The sequence below is a fragment of the Oncorhynchus gorbuscha genome, linkage group LG13 (assembly GCF_021184085.1).
Source record: "Oncorhynchus gorbuscha isolate QuinsamMale2020 ecotype Even-year linkage group LG13, OgorEven_v1.0, whole genome shotgun sequence".
Classification (NCBI taxonomy): domain Eukaryota; kingdom Metazoa; phylum Chordata; class Actinopteri; order Salmoniformes; family Salmonidae; genus Oncorhynchus; species Oncorhynchus gorbuscha.
This window is the reverse complement of record NC_060185.1, coordinates 99,765,010-99,780,851: the sequence shown is the minus strand read 5'-3', so window position 1 is coordinate 99,780,851 and position 15,842 is coordinate 99,765,010. Positions and strand designations below refer to the sequence as shown.

The 15,842-nt window shown below is 50.2% G+C and overlaps 1 protein-coding gene across 1 annotated transcript in view; it reads left to right on the top strand.

Moving 5' to 3' along the window:
* The window catches only part of ergic1 (endoplasmic reticulum-golgi intermediate compartment 1), a 57,978-nt gene extending 42,136 nt beyond the window's left edge, over positions 1–15,842 (top strand). The window contains 4 exon segments of the mRNA XM_046296257.1: positions 1,152–1,212; positions 1,461–1,561; positions 13,404–13,526; positions 14,679–15,842. Of these exon segments, the coding sequence (XP_046152213.1) occupies positions 1,152–1,212; positions 1,461–1,561; positions 13,404–13,526; positions 14,679–14,786 (393 nt within the window). The 3' untranslated portion in view covers positions 14,787–15,842.

The window sequence follows — 15,842 nt, the reverse complement described above, 5'->3', positions numbered from 1 at the left end:
GTCTGTCTCCTGTCTGTCTGTCTGTCTGTCTGTCTGTCTGTCTGTCTGTCTGTCTGTCTGTCTGTCTGTCTGTCTGTCTGTCTGTCTGTCTGTCTGTCTGTCTGTCTGTCTGTCTGTCTGTCTGTCTGTCTGTCTGTCTGTCTGTCTGTCTGTCTGTCTGTCTGTCTGTCTGTCTGTCTGTCTGTCTGTCTCGGCTCCTGTCTGTCTGTCTGTCTGTCTGTCTGTCTGTCTGTCTGTCTCGTCTGTCTCGTCTGTCTCGTCTGTCTGTCTGTCTGTCTCGTCTGTCTGTCTGTCTGTCTGTCTGTCTGTCTGTCTGTCTGTCTGTCTGTCTGTCTGTCTGTCTGTCTGTCTGTGTCTCGGCTCCTGTCTGTCTGTCTCGGCTCCTGTCTGTCTGTCTCGGCTCCTGTCTGTCTGTCTCGGCTCCTGTCTGTCTGTCTCGGCTCCTGTCTGTCTGTCTCGGCTCCTGTCTGTCTGTCTGTCTGTCTGTCTCGGATCCTGTCTGTCTGTCTCGGCTCCTGTCTGTCTGTCTCTCCTGTCTGTCTGTCTCGGCTCCTGTCTGTCTGTCTCTGTCCTGTCTGTCTGTCTCGGCTCCTGTCTGTCTGTCTCGTCTGTCTGTCTGTCTCGGCTCCTGTCTGTCTGTCTCGGCTCCTGTCTGTCTGTCTCCTGTCTGTCTGTCTGTCTGTCTGTCTGTCTGTCCTGTCTGTCTGTCTGTCTGTCTGTCTGTCTCGTCCTGTCTGTCTGTCTCGGCTCCTGTCTGTCTGTCTGTCTGTCTCGGCTCCTGTCTGTATCGGCTCCTGTCTCGTCTCTGTCTGTATCGGCTCCTGTCTCGTCTCTGTCTGTATCGGCTCCTGTCTCGTCTCTGTCTGTGTCTGTCTGTCTGTCTGTCTGTCTGTCTGTCTGTCTGTCTGTCTGTCTGTCTGTCTGTCTGTCTGTCTCGGCTCCTGTCTGTCTCGGCTCCTGTCTGTCTCGGCTCCTGTCTCGGCTCCTGTCTGTCTCGGCTCCTGTCTGTGTGTCTGTCTCGGCTCCTGTCTGTCTCGGCTCCTGTCTGTGTGTCTGTCTCGGCTCCTGTCTGTCTGTGTGTCTGTCTGTCTGTCTCGGCTCCTGTCTGTCTGTGTGTCTGTCTGTCTGGTCTCCTGTCTGCCACGCTACAGGTGCAGAATGTCCAGGGAGCCTTTAATGCGTTGGGAGGAGCTGACAGGCTGGTCTCCAACCGTACGTAGAGATCTGTTTATCTCTCTGTCTGTTGTCATCAGAATCTCTCTCTGTTGCCTGTGTATGAGAGGTGTGTGTGAGAGAGACCCCTACAGAGCAGAAGGACTAAGACATGGAAACGTTCCTCTCATGGGAATCCAAAATGGTTACTATGGTTACTAGAACAACCCCTATTCTAGCAGTTTCTCATTAAAAATAACTATACTATTTTATTCCTGTTATAAAAGTTAACTTGTGTTCCCTTGCAGCTCTGGCATCTCATGACTACATCCTAAAGATTGTCCCAACAGTCTATGAAGACCTGAGTGGAAAACAGAGGTTCTCCTACCAGTACACAGTAGCCAACAAGGTATGGACTAGAACCCTACTAGAATACTGTAGTCAACGAGGTATGGACTAGAACCCTACCAGAATACTGTAGTCAACACGGTATGGACTAGAACCCTACTAGAATACTGTAGTCAACGAGGTATGGACTAGAACCCTACTAGAATACTGTAGTCAACGAGGTATGGACTAGAACCCTGCCAGAATACTGTAGTCAACACGGTATGGACTAGAACCCTACCAGAATACTGTAGTCAACGAGGTATGGACTAGAACCCTACCAGAATACTGTAGTCAACGAGGTATGGACTAGAACCCTACTAGAATACTGTAGTCAACGAGGTATGGACTAGAACCCTGCCAGAATACTGTAGTCAACACGGTATGGACTAGAACCCTACCAGAATACTGTAGTCAACACGGTATGGGTAATAGTGGTGGCGGGTCAGCTGTTTGTTCACCTGCCCGTAATTGCTAATAACCCATCCACAACTTCACAACTATACCTGTCTATTCGGAAAGTATTCAGACCCCTTGACTTCCATTGCAGCCTTATTTTTAAGTGATTAAATAGTTTACATAAAATTCCCCGTAATGACAAACAAAAACAGGTTTTTAGGAATTCAATTAATTGGACATGATTTGGAAAGGAACACACTTGTCTATATAACGTCCCACTGTTGACAGTGCATGGTCAGAGCAAAAACCAAGCCATGAGGTCAGAGGAATTGTCCGTAGAGTTCCGAGACAGGGATTGTGTCGAGGCACAGATCTGGGGAAGGGTACCAAAACATTTCTGCAGCATTGAAGTTCCCCAAGAACACAGTGGCCTCCATCATTATTAAATGGAAGATGTTTGGAACAACCCAGACTGACTCTTCCTAGAACTGTCCGACCGGCAAAACTGAGCAATCGGGAGAGAAGGGCCTTGGTCAGAGAGGTGACCAAGAACCGGATGGTCACCCTGACAGAGCACCTGAGTTCCTCTGTAGAAATAGGAGAACCTTCCAGAAGGACATTCTTCTCTGCAGCACTCCACCAATCAGGCCAGACGGAAGCCACTCATCAGTAAAAGGCACATGACAGTCCGTTTGGCGTTTTCCAAAAGGCATCTAAAGACTCTGACCATGAGACACAAGATTCTCTGGTCTGATGTATCCAAGATTGAACTCTTTGGCCTGAAAACCAAGTGTCACATCTGGAGGAAATCTGGCACCATCCCTATGGTGAAGCATGGTGGTGGCAGCATCATGCTGTGGGGGTGTTTTTCAGCGGCAGGGACTGGGAGACTAGTCAGGATAGAGGGAAAGATCAACAGAGAAAAGTAGAGTGAGATCCTTGATGAAAACCTGCTCCAGAGCGCTCAGGACCTCAGACTGGGGCGAAGGTTCCACTTTCAACAGGACAACGACCCTAAGCACACAGCCAAGACAATGCAGGAGTGGCTTCGGGACAAGTCTCTGAATATTATTGAGTGGCCCAGTCAGAGCCCGGACTTAAACCTGATCGAACATCTCTGGAGACCTGAAAATAGCTGTGCAGCGACGCTCCCCATCCAACCTGACAGAGCTTGAAAGGATCTGCAGAGAAGAATGGGAGAAACTCCCCAAATACAGGTGTGCCAAGCTTTTAGCGTCATACCCAAGAAGACTGGAGGCTGTAATCACTGCCAAAGGTGCTTCAACAAAGTACTGAGTAAAGGGTCTGAATACTTATGTAAATGCAATGTTTCTAAAATCCTGTTTTTGCTTTGTCATTATGGGGTATTGTGTGTAGACTGACAAATAAGGCTGTGTAGTGTGTAGAATAAGGCCGTGTAGAATAAGGCTGTGTAGTGTGTAGAAATCAAATCAAATCAAAATCAAATCAAATTTTATTTGTCACATACACATGGTTAGCAGATGTTAATGCGAGTGTAGCGAAATGCTTGTGCTTCTAGTTCCGACAATGCAGTGATAACCAACAAGTAATCTAACTAACAATTCCAAAACTACTGTCTTATACACAGTGTAAGGGGATAAGAAACATGTACATAAGGATATATGAATGAGTGATGGTACAGAGCAGCATACAGTAGATGGTATCAAGTACAGTATATACATATGAGATGAGTGTGTAGACAAAGTAAACAAAGTGGCATAGTTAAAGTGGCTAGTGATACATGTGTTACATAAGGATGCAGTCGATGATGTAGAGTACAGTATATACATATGCATATGAGATGAATAATGTAGGGTAAGTAACATTATATAAGGTAGCATTGTTTAAAGTGGCTAGTGATATATTTACATCATTTCCCATCAATTCCCATTATTAAAATGGCTGGAGTTGGGTCAGTGTCAATGACAGTGTGTTGGCAGCAGCCACTCAGTGTTAGTGGTGGCTGTTTAACAGTCTGATGGCCTTGAGATAGAAGCTGTTTTTCAGTCTCTCGGTCCCAGCTTTGATGCACCTGTACTGACCTCGCCTTCTGGATGATAGCGGGGTGAACAGGCAGTGGTTCGGGTGGTTGATGTCCTTGATGATCTTTATGGCCTTCCTGTAACAACGGGTGGTGTAGGTGTCCTGGAGGGCAGGTAGTTTGCCCCCGGTGATGCGTTGTGCAGTCCTCACTACCCTCTGGAGAGCCTTACGGTTGAGGGCGGAGCAGTTGCCGTACCAGGCGGTGATACAGCCCGCCAGGATGCTCTCGATTGTGCATCTGTAGAAGTTTGTGAGTGCTTTTGGTGACAAGCCGAATTTCTTCAAACTCCTGAGGTTGAATAGGCGCTGCTGCGCCTTCTTCACGACGCTGTCAGTGTGAGTGGACCAATTCAGTTTGTCTGTGATGTGTATGCCGAGGAACTTAAAACTAGCTACCCTCTCCACTACTGTTCCATCGATGTGGATAGGGGGGTGTTCCCTCTGCTGTTTCCTGAAGTCCACAATCATCTCCTTAGTTTTGTTGACGTTGAGTGTGAGGTTATTTTCCTGACACCACACTCCGAGGGCCCTCACCTCCTCCCTGTAGGCCGTCTCGTCGTTGTTGGTAATCAAGCCTACCACTGTTGTGTCGTCCGCAAACTTGATGATTGAGTTGGAGGCGTGCGTGGCCACGCAGTCGTGGGTGAACAGGGAGTACAGGAGAGGGCTCAGAACGCACCCTTGTGGGGCCCCGTGTTGAGGATCAGCGGGGAGGAGATGTTGTTGCCTACCCTCACCACCTGGGGGCGGCCCGTCAGGAAGTCCAGTACCCAGTTGCACAGGGCGGGGTCGAGACCCAGGGTCTCGAGCTTGATGACGAGCTTGGAGGGTACTATGGTGTTGAATGCCGAGCTGTAGTCGATGAACAGCATTCTCACATAGGTATTCCTCTTGTCCAGGTGGGTTAGGGCAGTGTGCAGTGTGGTTGAGATTGCATCGTCTGTGGACCTATTTGGGCGGTAAGCAAATTGGAGTGGGTCTAGGGTGTCAGGTAGGGTGGAGGTGAAATGGTCCTTGACTAGTCTCTCAAAGCACTTCATGATGACGGAAGTGAGTGCTACGGGGCGGTAGTCGTTTAGCTCAGTTACCTTAGCTTTCTTGGGAACAGGAACAATGGTGGCCCTCTTGAAGCATGTGGGAACAGCAGACTGGTATAGGGATTGATTGAATATGTCCGTAAACACACCGGCCAGCTGGTCTGCGCATGCTCTGAGGGCGCGGCTGGGGATGCCGTCTGGGCCTGCAGCCTTGCGAGGGTTAACACGTTTAAATGTCTTACTCACCTCGGCTGCAGTGAAGGAGAGACCGCATGTTTCCGTTGCAGGCCGTGTCAGTGGCACTGTATTGTCCTCAAAGCGGGCAAAAAAGTTATTTAGTCTGCCTGGGAGCAAGACATCCTGGTCCGTGACTGGGCTGGGTTTCTTCTTGTAGTCCGTGATTGACTGTAGACCCTGCCACATGCCTCTTGTGTCTGAGCCATTGAATTGAGATTCCACTTTGTCTCTGTACTGACGCTTAGCTTGTTTGATAGCCTTACGGAGGGAATAGCTGCACTGTTTGTATTCAGTCATGTTGCCAGACACCTTGCCCTGATTAAAAGCAGTGGTTCGCGCTTTCAGTTTCACGCGAATGCTGCCATCAATCCACGGTTTCTGGTTAGGGAATGTTTTTATCGTTGCTATGGGAACGACATCTTCGACGCACGTTCTAATGAACTCGCACACCGAATCAGCGTATTCGTCAATATTCCCATCTGACGCAATACGAAACATATCCCAGTCCACGTGGTGGAAGCAGTCTTGGAGTGTGGAGTCAGCTTGGTCTGACCAGCGTTGGACAGACCTCAGCGTGGGAGCCTCTTGTTTTAATTTCTGCCTGTAGGCAGGGATCAGCAACATGGAGTCGTGGTCAGCTTTTCCGAAAGGGGGGCGGGGCAGGGCCTTATATGCGTCGCGGAAGTTAGAATAGCAATGATCCAAGGTTTTACCACCCCTGGTTGCGCAATCGATATGCTGATAAAATTTAGGGAGTCTTGTTTTCAGATTGGCTTTGTTAAAATCCCCAGCTACAATGAATGCAGCCTCCGGATAAATGTTTTCCAGTTTGCAAAGAGTTAAATAAAGTTCGTTCAGAGCCATCGATGTGTCTGCTTGGGGGGGGATATATACGGCTGTGATTATAATCGAAGAGAATTCTCTTGGAAGATAATGCGGTCTACATTTGATTGTGAGGAATTCTAAATCAGGTGAACAGAAGGATTTGAGTTCCTGTATGTTTCCTTCATCACACCATGTCCCCGTTAGTCATGAGGCATACGCCCCCGCCACTCTTCTTACCAGAGAGATGTTTGTTTCTGTCGGCGCGATGCGTGGAGAAACCCGTTGGCTGCACCGCCCTGGATAGCGTTTTCCCAGTAAGCCATGTCTCCGTAAAGCAAAGAACGTTGCAGTCTCTGATGTCCCTCTGGAATGCCACCCTTGCTCGGATTTCATCAACCTTGTTGTCGAGAGACTGGACATTGGCAAGAAGAATACTGGGAAGTGGTGCGCGATGTGCCCTTTTTCGGAGTCGTTTCCTTGGGTCGCTGCATGCGATCCATTCCGTTGACCTGTTTGTAAGGCAGAACACAGGATCCGCGTCGCGGAAAACATATTCTTGGTCGTACTGATGGTGAGTTGACGCTGATCTTATATTCAGTAGTTCTTCTCGACTGTATGTAATGAAACCTAAGATGACCTGGGGTACTAATGTAAGAAATAACACGTAAAAAAACAAAAAACTGCATAGTTTCCTAGGAACGCGAAGCGAGGCGGCCATCTCAGTCGGCGCCGGAAGTAGAATAAGGCCGTGTAGTGTGTAGAATAAGGCCGTGTAGTGTGTAGAATAAGGCCGTGTAGTGTGTAGAATAAGGCCGTGTAGTGTGTAGAATAAGGCTGTGTAGTGTGTAGAATAAGGCCGTGTAGTGTGTAGAATAAGGCCGTGTAGTGTGTAGAATAAGGCTGTGTAGTGTGTAGAATAAGGCTGTGTAGTGTGTAGAATAAGGCTGTGTAGTGTGTAGAATAAGGCTGTGTAGAATAATGCTGTAATGTAACAAAGTGTAACAAAAAGGGGTCTGAATACTTCCCCGAATGTAAAACATTTTAGCAGACATGTCATTTGAGGGTGGTGAACATTCCATAGAACGGGCGAGTCAGGCCTCCCGTTTGGGCAGCGGTCGAAGGCACGTCATCGCAGTGTTGCTGTGACATCAGTCTGGTGTTCGATCCCCGGCAGTGTCACAAATGGCCAGGACCCGGAGTCCCATAGGGTCGCTTAGGGAAGGGTTTGGCCGCAGGGGGGGCTTTACTTGGCCCTTTACTCTGGCGGGCTGGGTACCTGCAAGCTGACTTCGGGCGTCAGCTGAACAGTGTTTCCTCCGACACGTTGGCGCGGCTGGTTATGCGAGCGGTTGTTAAGATGCAAGCGTGGCTTGGAGGGTCATATTTCTGAGGACTCATGGCTCTCGACCTTCACCTCTGCCGAGCCCCTTGGGGAGTTGCAGCGATGAGACAATTGGATATCACGAATTTGAGGAGAAAAAGTAACAGAGCTATAGGTGTACCTTTCATAGGAGTCCCCTCGTAGCCTACCATTGACTATGTACAGACCCAGGATGTAACAGAGCTATAGGTGTACCTACCATAGGAGTCCCCTCGTAGCCTACCATTGACTATGTACAGACCCAGGATGTAACAGAGCTATAGGTGTACCTACCATAGGAGTCCCCTCGTAGCCTACCATTGACTATGTACAGACCCAGGATGTAACAGAGCTATAGGTGTACCTACCATAGGAGTCCCCTCGTAGCCTACCATTGACTATGTACAGACCCAGGATGTAACAGAGCTATAGGTGTACCTACCGTAGGAGTCCCCTCGTAGCCTACCATTGACTATGTACAGACCCAGGATGTAACAGTTAAAAAAATGACTGAATGATCGGCTACAGTCGCAACAAGAAATGGGGATTAGAGTCAAACAAACGGCTTTTCTGGATATTTCAGAATGAATCAAGGCAGGGATTATCAGAGAAATATAGATAGTAATATTCAAGTTACACATTACATGCTCACATTCAAATCAGTGAAAAGAAAGCTGGATACTGGATACTCTTATGCATATCCTGTTTGGAGCCAACGGGAAGTCTCCGTCCCGTCTGGAGCCAACGGGAAGTCTCCGTCCCGTCTGGAGCCAACGGGAAGTCTCCGTCCCGTCTGGAGCCAACGGGAAGTCTCCGTCCCGTCTGGAGCCAACGGAGCCAACGGGAAGTCTCCGTCCCGTCTGGAGCCAACGGGAAGTCTCCGTCCCGTCTGGAGCCAACGGGAAGTCTCCGTCCCGTCTGGAGCCAACGGGAAGTCTCCGTCCCGTCTGGAGCCAACGGGAAGTCTCCGTCCCGTCTGGAGCCAACGGGAAGTCTCCGTCCCGTCTGGAGCCAACGGGGAGCCAACGTCTCCGTCCCGTCTGGAGCCAACGGGAAGTCTCCGCCAACGGGAAGTCCCGTCTGGAGCCAACGGGAAGTCTCCGTCCCGTCTGGAGCCAACGGGAAGTCTCCGTCCCAACGTCTGGAGCCAACGGGGAGTCTCCGTCCCGTCTGGAGCCAAGCGGGAAGTCTCCGTCCCGTCTGGAGCAACGGGAAGTCTCCGTCCCGTCTGGAGCCAACGGGAAGTCTCCTGGAGCCAACGGGGAAGTCTGTCTGGAGCCAACGGGAAGTCTCCGTCCCGTCTGGAGCCAACGGGAAGTCTCCCGTCCCAACGGGAAGTCTGGAGCCAACGGGAAGTCTCCGTCCCGTCTGGAGCCAACGGGAAGTCTCCGTCCCGTCCTGGAGCCAACGGGAAGTCTCCGTCCCGCCTGGAGCCAACTCCGGGGAGCCAACGTCTCCGTCCCGCCTGGAGCCAACGGGAAGTCTCCGTCCCTCCGCCTGGAGCCAACGGGAAGTCTCCGTCCCTGCCTGGAGCCAACCAACGGGAAGTCTCCGTCCCGCCTGGAGCCAACGGGAAGTCTCCGTCCCGGGAGCCAGTCTCCGTCCCTGGAGCCAACGGGAAGTCTGGAGCCAACGGGGAGCCAACGGGAAGTCTCCGTCCCGTCTGGAGCCAACGGAAGTCTCCGTCCCGTCTGGAGCCAACGGGAAGTCTCCGTCCCGTCCCGTGGAGCCAACGGGAGCCAGGGAAGTCTCCGTCCCGTCTGGAGCCAACGGGAAGTCTCCCCGTCCAACGGGAAGTCCTGGAGCCAACGGGAAGTCGGGGAGCCAGGGAAGTCTCCGTCCCGCCTGGAGCCAACGGGAAGTCTCCGTCCCCTGCCTGGAGCCAACCAACGAAGTCTCCGTCCCCAACGGGAAGCCTGGAGCCAACGGGAAGTCTCCGTCCCCCGCCTGGAGCCAACGTCTCCGTCCCGCCTGGAGCCAGGGACGTCTCCGTCCCGCCTGGAGCCAACGGGAAGTCTCCGTCCCGCCTGGAGCCAACGGGAAGTCTCCGTCCCGCCTGGAGCCAACGGGAAGTCTCCGTCCCGCCTGGAGCCAACGGGAAGTCTCCGTCCCGCCTGGAGCCAACGGGAAGTCTCCGTCCCGCCTGGAGCCAACGGGAAGTCTCCGTCCCGCCTGGAGCCAACGGGAAGTCTCCGTCCGGGAGCGTCTCCGTCCCGCCCAACGGAGCCACCGGAGCCAACGGGAAGTCTCCGTCCCGCCTGGAGCCACCGGGAGCGTCTCCGTCCCGCCTGGAGCCACCGGGAAGTCGTCTCCCAACGTCCCCCGCCTGGAGCCACCCGGGGAGCGTCTCCGTCCCCAACCTGGAGCCAACGCCACCGGGAGCCAACGGGAAGTCTCCGTCCCGCCTGGAGCCACCGGGACGTCTCCGTCCCGCCTGGAGCCACCGGGAAGTCTCCGTCCCGCCTGGAGCCACCGGGAAGTCTCCGTCCCGCCTGGAGCCACCGGGACGTCTCCGTCCCGCCTGGAGCCAACGGGACGTCTCCGTCCCGCCTGGAGCCAACGGGACGTCTCCGTCCCGCCTGGAGCCAACGGGACGTCTCCGTGGTGTAGAGTCCAGAGCAAAGCAGTCAGAAGTCCAGTATCTCAAGATCCCCGCGGGCAGTAGTCCTTTGTCGTTATACAAGGAGTGGTCTTCACACATTTAGTTTTAATCCTGGACAGGAAGAGGTAAGACCTCCCATCAGGAGAGCTGTGATTGGCTCAGGTGAGGGAATAGGTCCTGGGTCAGCCCAAATTCACCTGCACCAAATTTCAGAGTGGGTGCGAGACTTGGTGAGGCCTACATGCCACAGTTTCTCGCTGTGAAGTTTGGAGGAGGATCGGCGATGATCTGGGGGTGCTTCAGCACGGCTGGAATCGGGCAGATATGTCTTTGTGAAGGACGCATGAATCAAGCCACATACAAGGTTGTCCTGGAAGAAAACTAGCTTCTTTCCGCTCTGACAATGTTCCCCAACTCTGAGGACTGGTTTCTCCAGCAGGACAATGCTCCCTGCGACACAGCCAGGTCATTCAAGGTGTGGATGGACGACCACCAGATCAAGACCCCGTCATGGTCAGCCCAATCTCCAGACCTGAACCCCATTGAAAACCCCCAGATCAAGACCCCGTCATGGCCAGCCCAATCTCCAGACCTGAACCCCATTGAAAACCTCTGGAATGTGATCAAGAGGAAGATGGATGGTCACAAACCATCAAAACAAAGCCGAACTGCTTGGATTTTTGTGCCATGAATTAGTTCAAACTTTTGACTGACTCTGTATGTGAGAATACTGTTCATTGACTACAGCTCAACACCATAGTGCCCACAAAGCTCATTGATTTAAGCTATAGACCCTGGGACTAAACACCTCCCTCTGCAACTGGATCCTGGACTACCTGACGGGTCGCCCCCAGGTGGTGAGGGTAGGTAACAGCACGTATGCCATGCTGATCGTCAACACTGGGGCCTCTCAGGGGTGTGTACTTAGTCCCCTCCTGTAATCCCTGTTCACCCACGACTGTGTGGCCAGGGACGACTACAACACCATCATTAAGTTTGCTGATGATACAACTGTGGTAGGCTTGATCACCGACAATGATGAGACAGCCTATAGGGAGGAGGTCAGAGACCTGGTAGTGTGATTCCAGGAAACAACCTCTCCTCAAAGTGAGCAAGACAAAGGAGCTGATTGTGGACGGCAGGAAAAGGAGAATTGAGCACGCCTCCATTCTCATAGACGGGGTTGCAGTAGAGCAGGTTGAGAGCTTCAAGTTCCTTGGTGTCCACATCACCCACAAACTAACATGGTCCAAGCACACTAAAGTTGTGAAGAGGGCACAACAACACCTTTTCCAGAGACAAACGATTCCACATGGGTCCCCAGATCCTGAAACGGTTCTACAGCTGCACCATCGAGAGCACCTGAACGACAAATGCTCGCCATTTGTCACTACAGATGGTTGTGCGTATGGCCCAGTACATCACTGGGGCCAAGCTTCCTGCCATCTGGGACCTCTATACTAGGTGCTGTCCAGAGGGCTCTTAAAATTGTCATACTCCAGTCACCCAAGTCATAAACTGCTTTCTCTGTTACCGCACAGCAAGCGGTACCGGAGCGCCAGGTCTAGGTCCAAAAGGCTTCTTAACAGCTTCTACCCCCCAGCCATAAGACTGCTGAAAAATTCATCAAATGGCCACCAGACTATTTACATTGACCCCCCACAAAGTCACTTTACCTCTACCTACCTGTACAATGACCTCGACTAACCTGTACCCCTGCACATTGACTCTGTACCAGTACCCCCTGTATATAGCCTCCACATTGACTCTGTACTGGTACCCCCTGTATATAACCTCCACATTGACTCTGTACCGGTACCTCCTGTATATAGCTTCCACACTGACTCTGTACCGGTACCCCCTGTATATAGCCTCCACATTGACTCTGTACCGGTACCCCCTGTATATAGCTTCCACACTGACTCTGTAATGGTACCCCCTGTATATAGCCTCCACATTGACTCTGTACCGTAATACCCTGTATATAGCCTCCATATTGACTCTGTACCGTAATACCCTGTATATAGCCTCCACACTGACTCTGTACCAGTACCCCCTGTATATAGCCTCCACACTGACTCTGTACCTGTACCCCCTGTATATAGCCTCCACACTGACTCTGTACCTGTACCCCCTGTATATAGCCTCCACACTGACTCTGTACCTGTACCCCCTGTATATAGCCTCCACACTGACTCTGTACCAGTACCCCCTGCATATAGCCTCCACACTGACTCTGTACCGTAACACCCTGTATATAGCCTCCATATTGACTCTGTACTGTAATACCCTGTATATAGCCTCCACATTGACTCTGTACCAGTACCCCCTGTATATAGCCTCCATATTGACTCTGTACCGTAATACCCTGTATATAGCCTCCACACTGACTGTGAGGTCTACTACACCTGTTGTATTCAGCATTTCACTGTGAGGTCTACTACACCTGTTGTATTCGGCATTTCACTGTAAGGTCTACTACGCCTGTTGTATTCGGCATTTCACTGTAAGGTCTACTACACCTGTTGTATTCGGCATTTCACTGTAAGGTCTACTACGCCTGTTGTATTCGGCATTTCACTGTAAGGTCTACTACACCTGTTGTATTCGGCATTTCACTGTAAGGTCTACTACACCTGTTGTATTCAGCATTTCACTGTGAGGTCTACTACACCTGTTGTATTCAGCATTTCACTGTGAGGTCTACTACACCTGTTGTATTCAGCATTTCACTGTGAGGTCTACTACACCTGTTGTATTCAGCATTTCACTGTAAGGTCTACTACACCTGTTGTATTCAGCATTTCACTGTGAGGTCTACTACACCTGTTGTATTCAGCATTTCACTGTGAGGTCTACTACACCTGTTGTATTCAGCATTTCACTGTGAGGTCTACTACACCTGTTGTATTCAGCATTTCACTGTGAGGTCTACTACACCTGTTGTATTCAGCATTTCACTGTGAGGTCTACTACACCTGTTGTATTCGGCGCACGTGAGAAATAACATTTTTTATCTCTGGACTTTTCAAGAGGGACAATTGTCAAAAACAACAACTGTTTGAAAAGTAACATTAAAGATAAAAACGCCATGTTATGCAACTAGTATGTTGCAACTAGTATGTTGCAACGTGTATTTTCTCTCTGTCCCGCCCCTGCAGCAGTACACAGCCAATAATATGACATATTATAAACATGTCTCTTTGTCCCGCCCCTGCAGCAGTACACAGCCAATAATATGACATATTATAAACATGTCTCTTTGTCCCGCCCCTGCAGCAGTACACAGCCAATAATATGACATATTATAATGTTATGTCTCTTTGTCCCGCCCCTACAGGAGTACGTAGCCTATAGCCACACAGGAAGGATTATCCCAGCTATCTGGTACCGCTATGACCTCAGTCCAATCACAGTCAAGTACACAGAGAAGAGACAACCCCTCTACCGGTTCATAACTACGGTAAGTTACCCTAACCGCTAACCTCTAACCCCTCTACTGGTTCATAACTACGGCATGTTACCCTAACCCCTAACCACTAACCCCTCTACCGTTTCATAACTACGGTATGTACGGTATGTTACCCTAACCCCTAACCACTAACCCCTCTACCGGTTCATAACTACGGCATGTTACCCTAACCGCTAACCCCTCTACCGGTACATAACTACCTCAACCCTAGCCTCAACTACAACCCTAGCCTCAACTACAACCCTAGCCTCAACTACAACCCTAGCCTCAACTACAACCCTAGCCTCAACTACAACCCTAGCCTCAACTACAACCCTAGCCTCAACTACAACCCTAGCCTCAACTACAACCCTAGCCTCAATTACAACCCTAGCCTCAACCACAACCCCAACCCTAGCCTCAACTACAACCGTAGTCTCAACTACAACCCTAACTCTAGCCTCAATTACAACCCTAGCCTCAACCACAACCCCAACCCTAGCCTCAATTACAACCCTAGCCTCAACTACAACCCTAGCCTCAACTACAACCCTAGCCTCAACTACAACCCTAGCCTCAACTACAACCCTAGCCTCAACGACAACCCTAGCCTCAACTACAACCCTAGCCTCAACGACAACCCTAGCCTCAACGACAACCCTAGCCTCAACGACAACCCTAGCCTCAACGACAACCCTAGCCTCAACTACAACCCTAGCCTCAACGACAACCCTAGCCTCAACGACAACCCTAGCCTCAACGACAGCCCTAGCCTCAACGACAGCCCTAGCCTCAACGACAACCCTAGCTTCAACGACAGCCCTAGCCTCAACGACAGCCCTAGCCTCAACGACAGCCCTAGCCTCAACGACAGCCCTAGCCTCAACGACAGCCCTAGCCTCAACTACAGCCCTAGCCTCAACTACAACCCCAACCCTAGCCTCAACCACAACCCTAACCCTAGGCTCAACCCCAACCCTAGCCTCAACCACAACCCTAACCCTAGGCTCAACCCCAACCCTAGCCTCAACCACAACCCCAACCCTAGGCTCAACTACAACCCTAGCCTCAACCACAACCCCAACCCTAGGCTCAACTACAACCCTAACCCTAGCCTCATGTCTACATCCTGATTCATCCTAACCCCTGACCTCTCCCCTCCAGATCTGTGCCATCATCGGGGGGACATTCACGGTAGCAGGCATCATAGACTCCTGTATATTCACAGCCTCCGAGGCCTGGAAGAAGATCCAGATAGGAAAGATGTCCTGAGGGCATATCACTACACTGTCCCGAGGATGTATCACTACTCTGTCCTGAGGACGCATCACTACGTGTCACTACGCCCTCATGAAACGTATTTCTAACATCCAGAAGGGTGTATCTCAATAGTCTACAGGCTTCCTCTCCTTCACCTGCTAGAATAATAATATATACCATTTAGCTGACGGTTGTTTCCTAAGTGACTTAATCATGTTACACATTTTTCTTTATGGGTGGCCCCAGCGGGAATCGATCCCACCATCCTGTCGTTACAAGTGCCATGCTCTACCAACTGAGCCTTTACATTCCTTCATCTGTCAGAGCAGAGGAAGGAAAGGAGACGAGGCGAGGAAGCGACTCCAGACTATTGAGATGCACCCAGAGACGGGCAGTATATTTCTCCAGATGACAACAGGATGGATGGTTAACTGATTGTTTTCAAATGGCAACATTTACCCTTTTATAGTGCACTTCTTTTGGAGCCTCATAAATAGTGCACTTCTTTTGGAGCCTCATAAATAGTGCACTTCTTTTGGAGCCTCATAAATAGTGCACTTCTTTGGGGTCATAAATATTGCACTTCTTTTTGAGCCTCATAAATAGTGCACTTCTTTTTGAGCCTCATCAATAGTGCACTTCTTTAGGAGCCTCATAAATAGTGCACTTCTTTTGGAGCCTCATAAATAGTGCACTTCTTTTGGAGCATCATAAATAGTGTACTTCTTTTGGAGCATCATAAATAGTGCACTTCTTTTGGAACATCATAAATATTGTACTTCTTTTGGAGCCTCATAAATAGTGCACTTCTTTTGGAGCATCATAAATAGTGCACTATGAATTAAATAGGGTGGTAAAATGTAGTAATTTGTCATCAAATGTTTTTCTCATGTTACTTTCAAATGTTTTTTTTTTACATAATATTTTGTACTTTGTGACATGAAGTGAATATATACTGTCTTTTTCAGGTGTAAAATACCACATTGTAACATACTGTATTTATGATTGTATTGTGGAATGAATCACACTGTCACATCAAGCCATTGGAAATATAATGAATCAATTGTG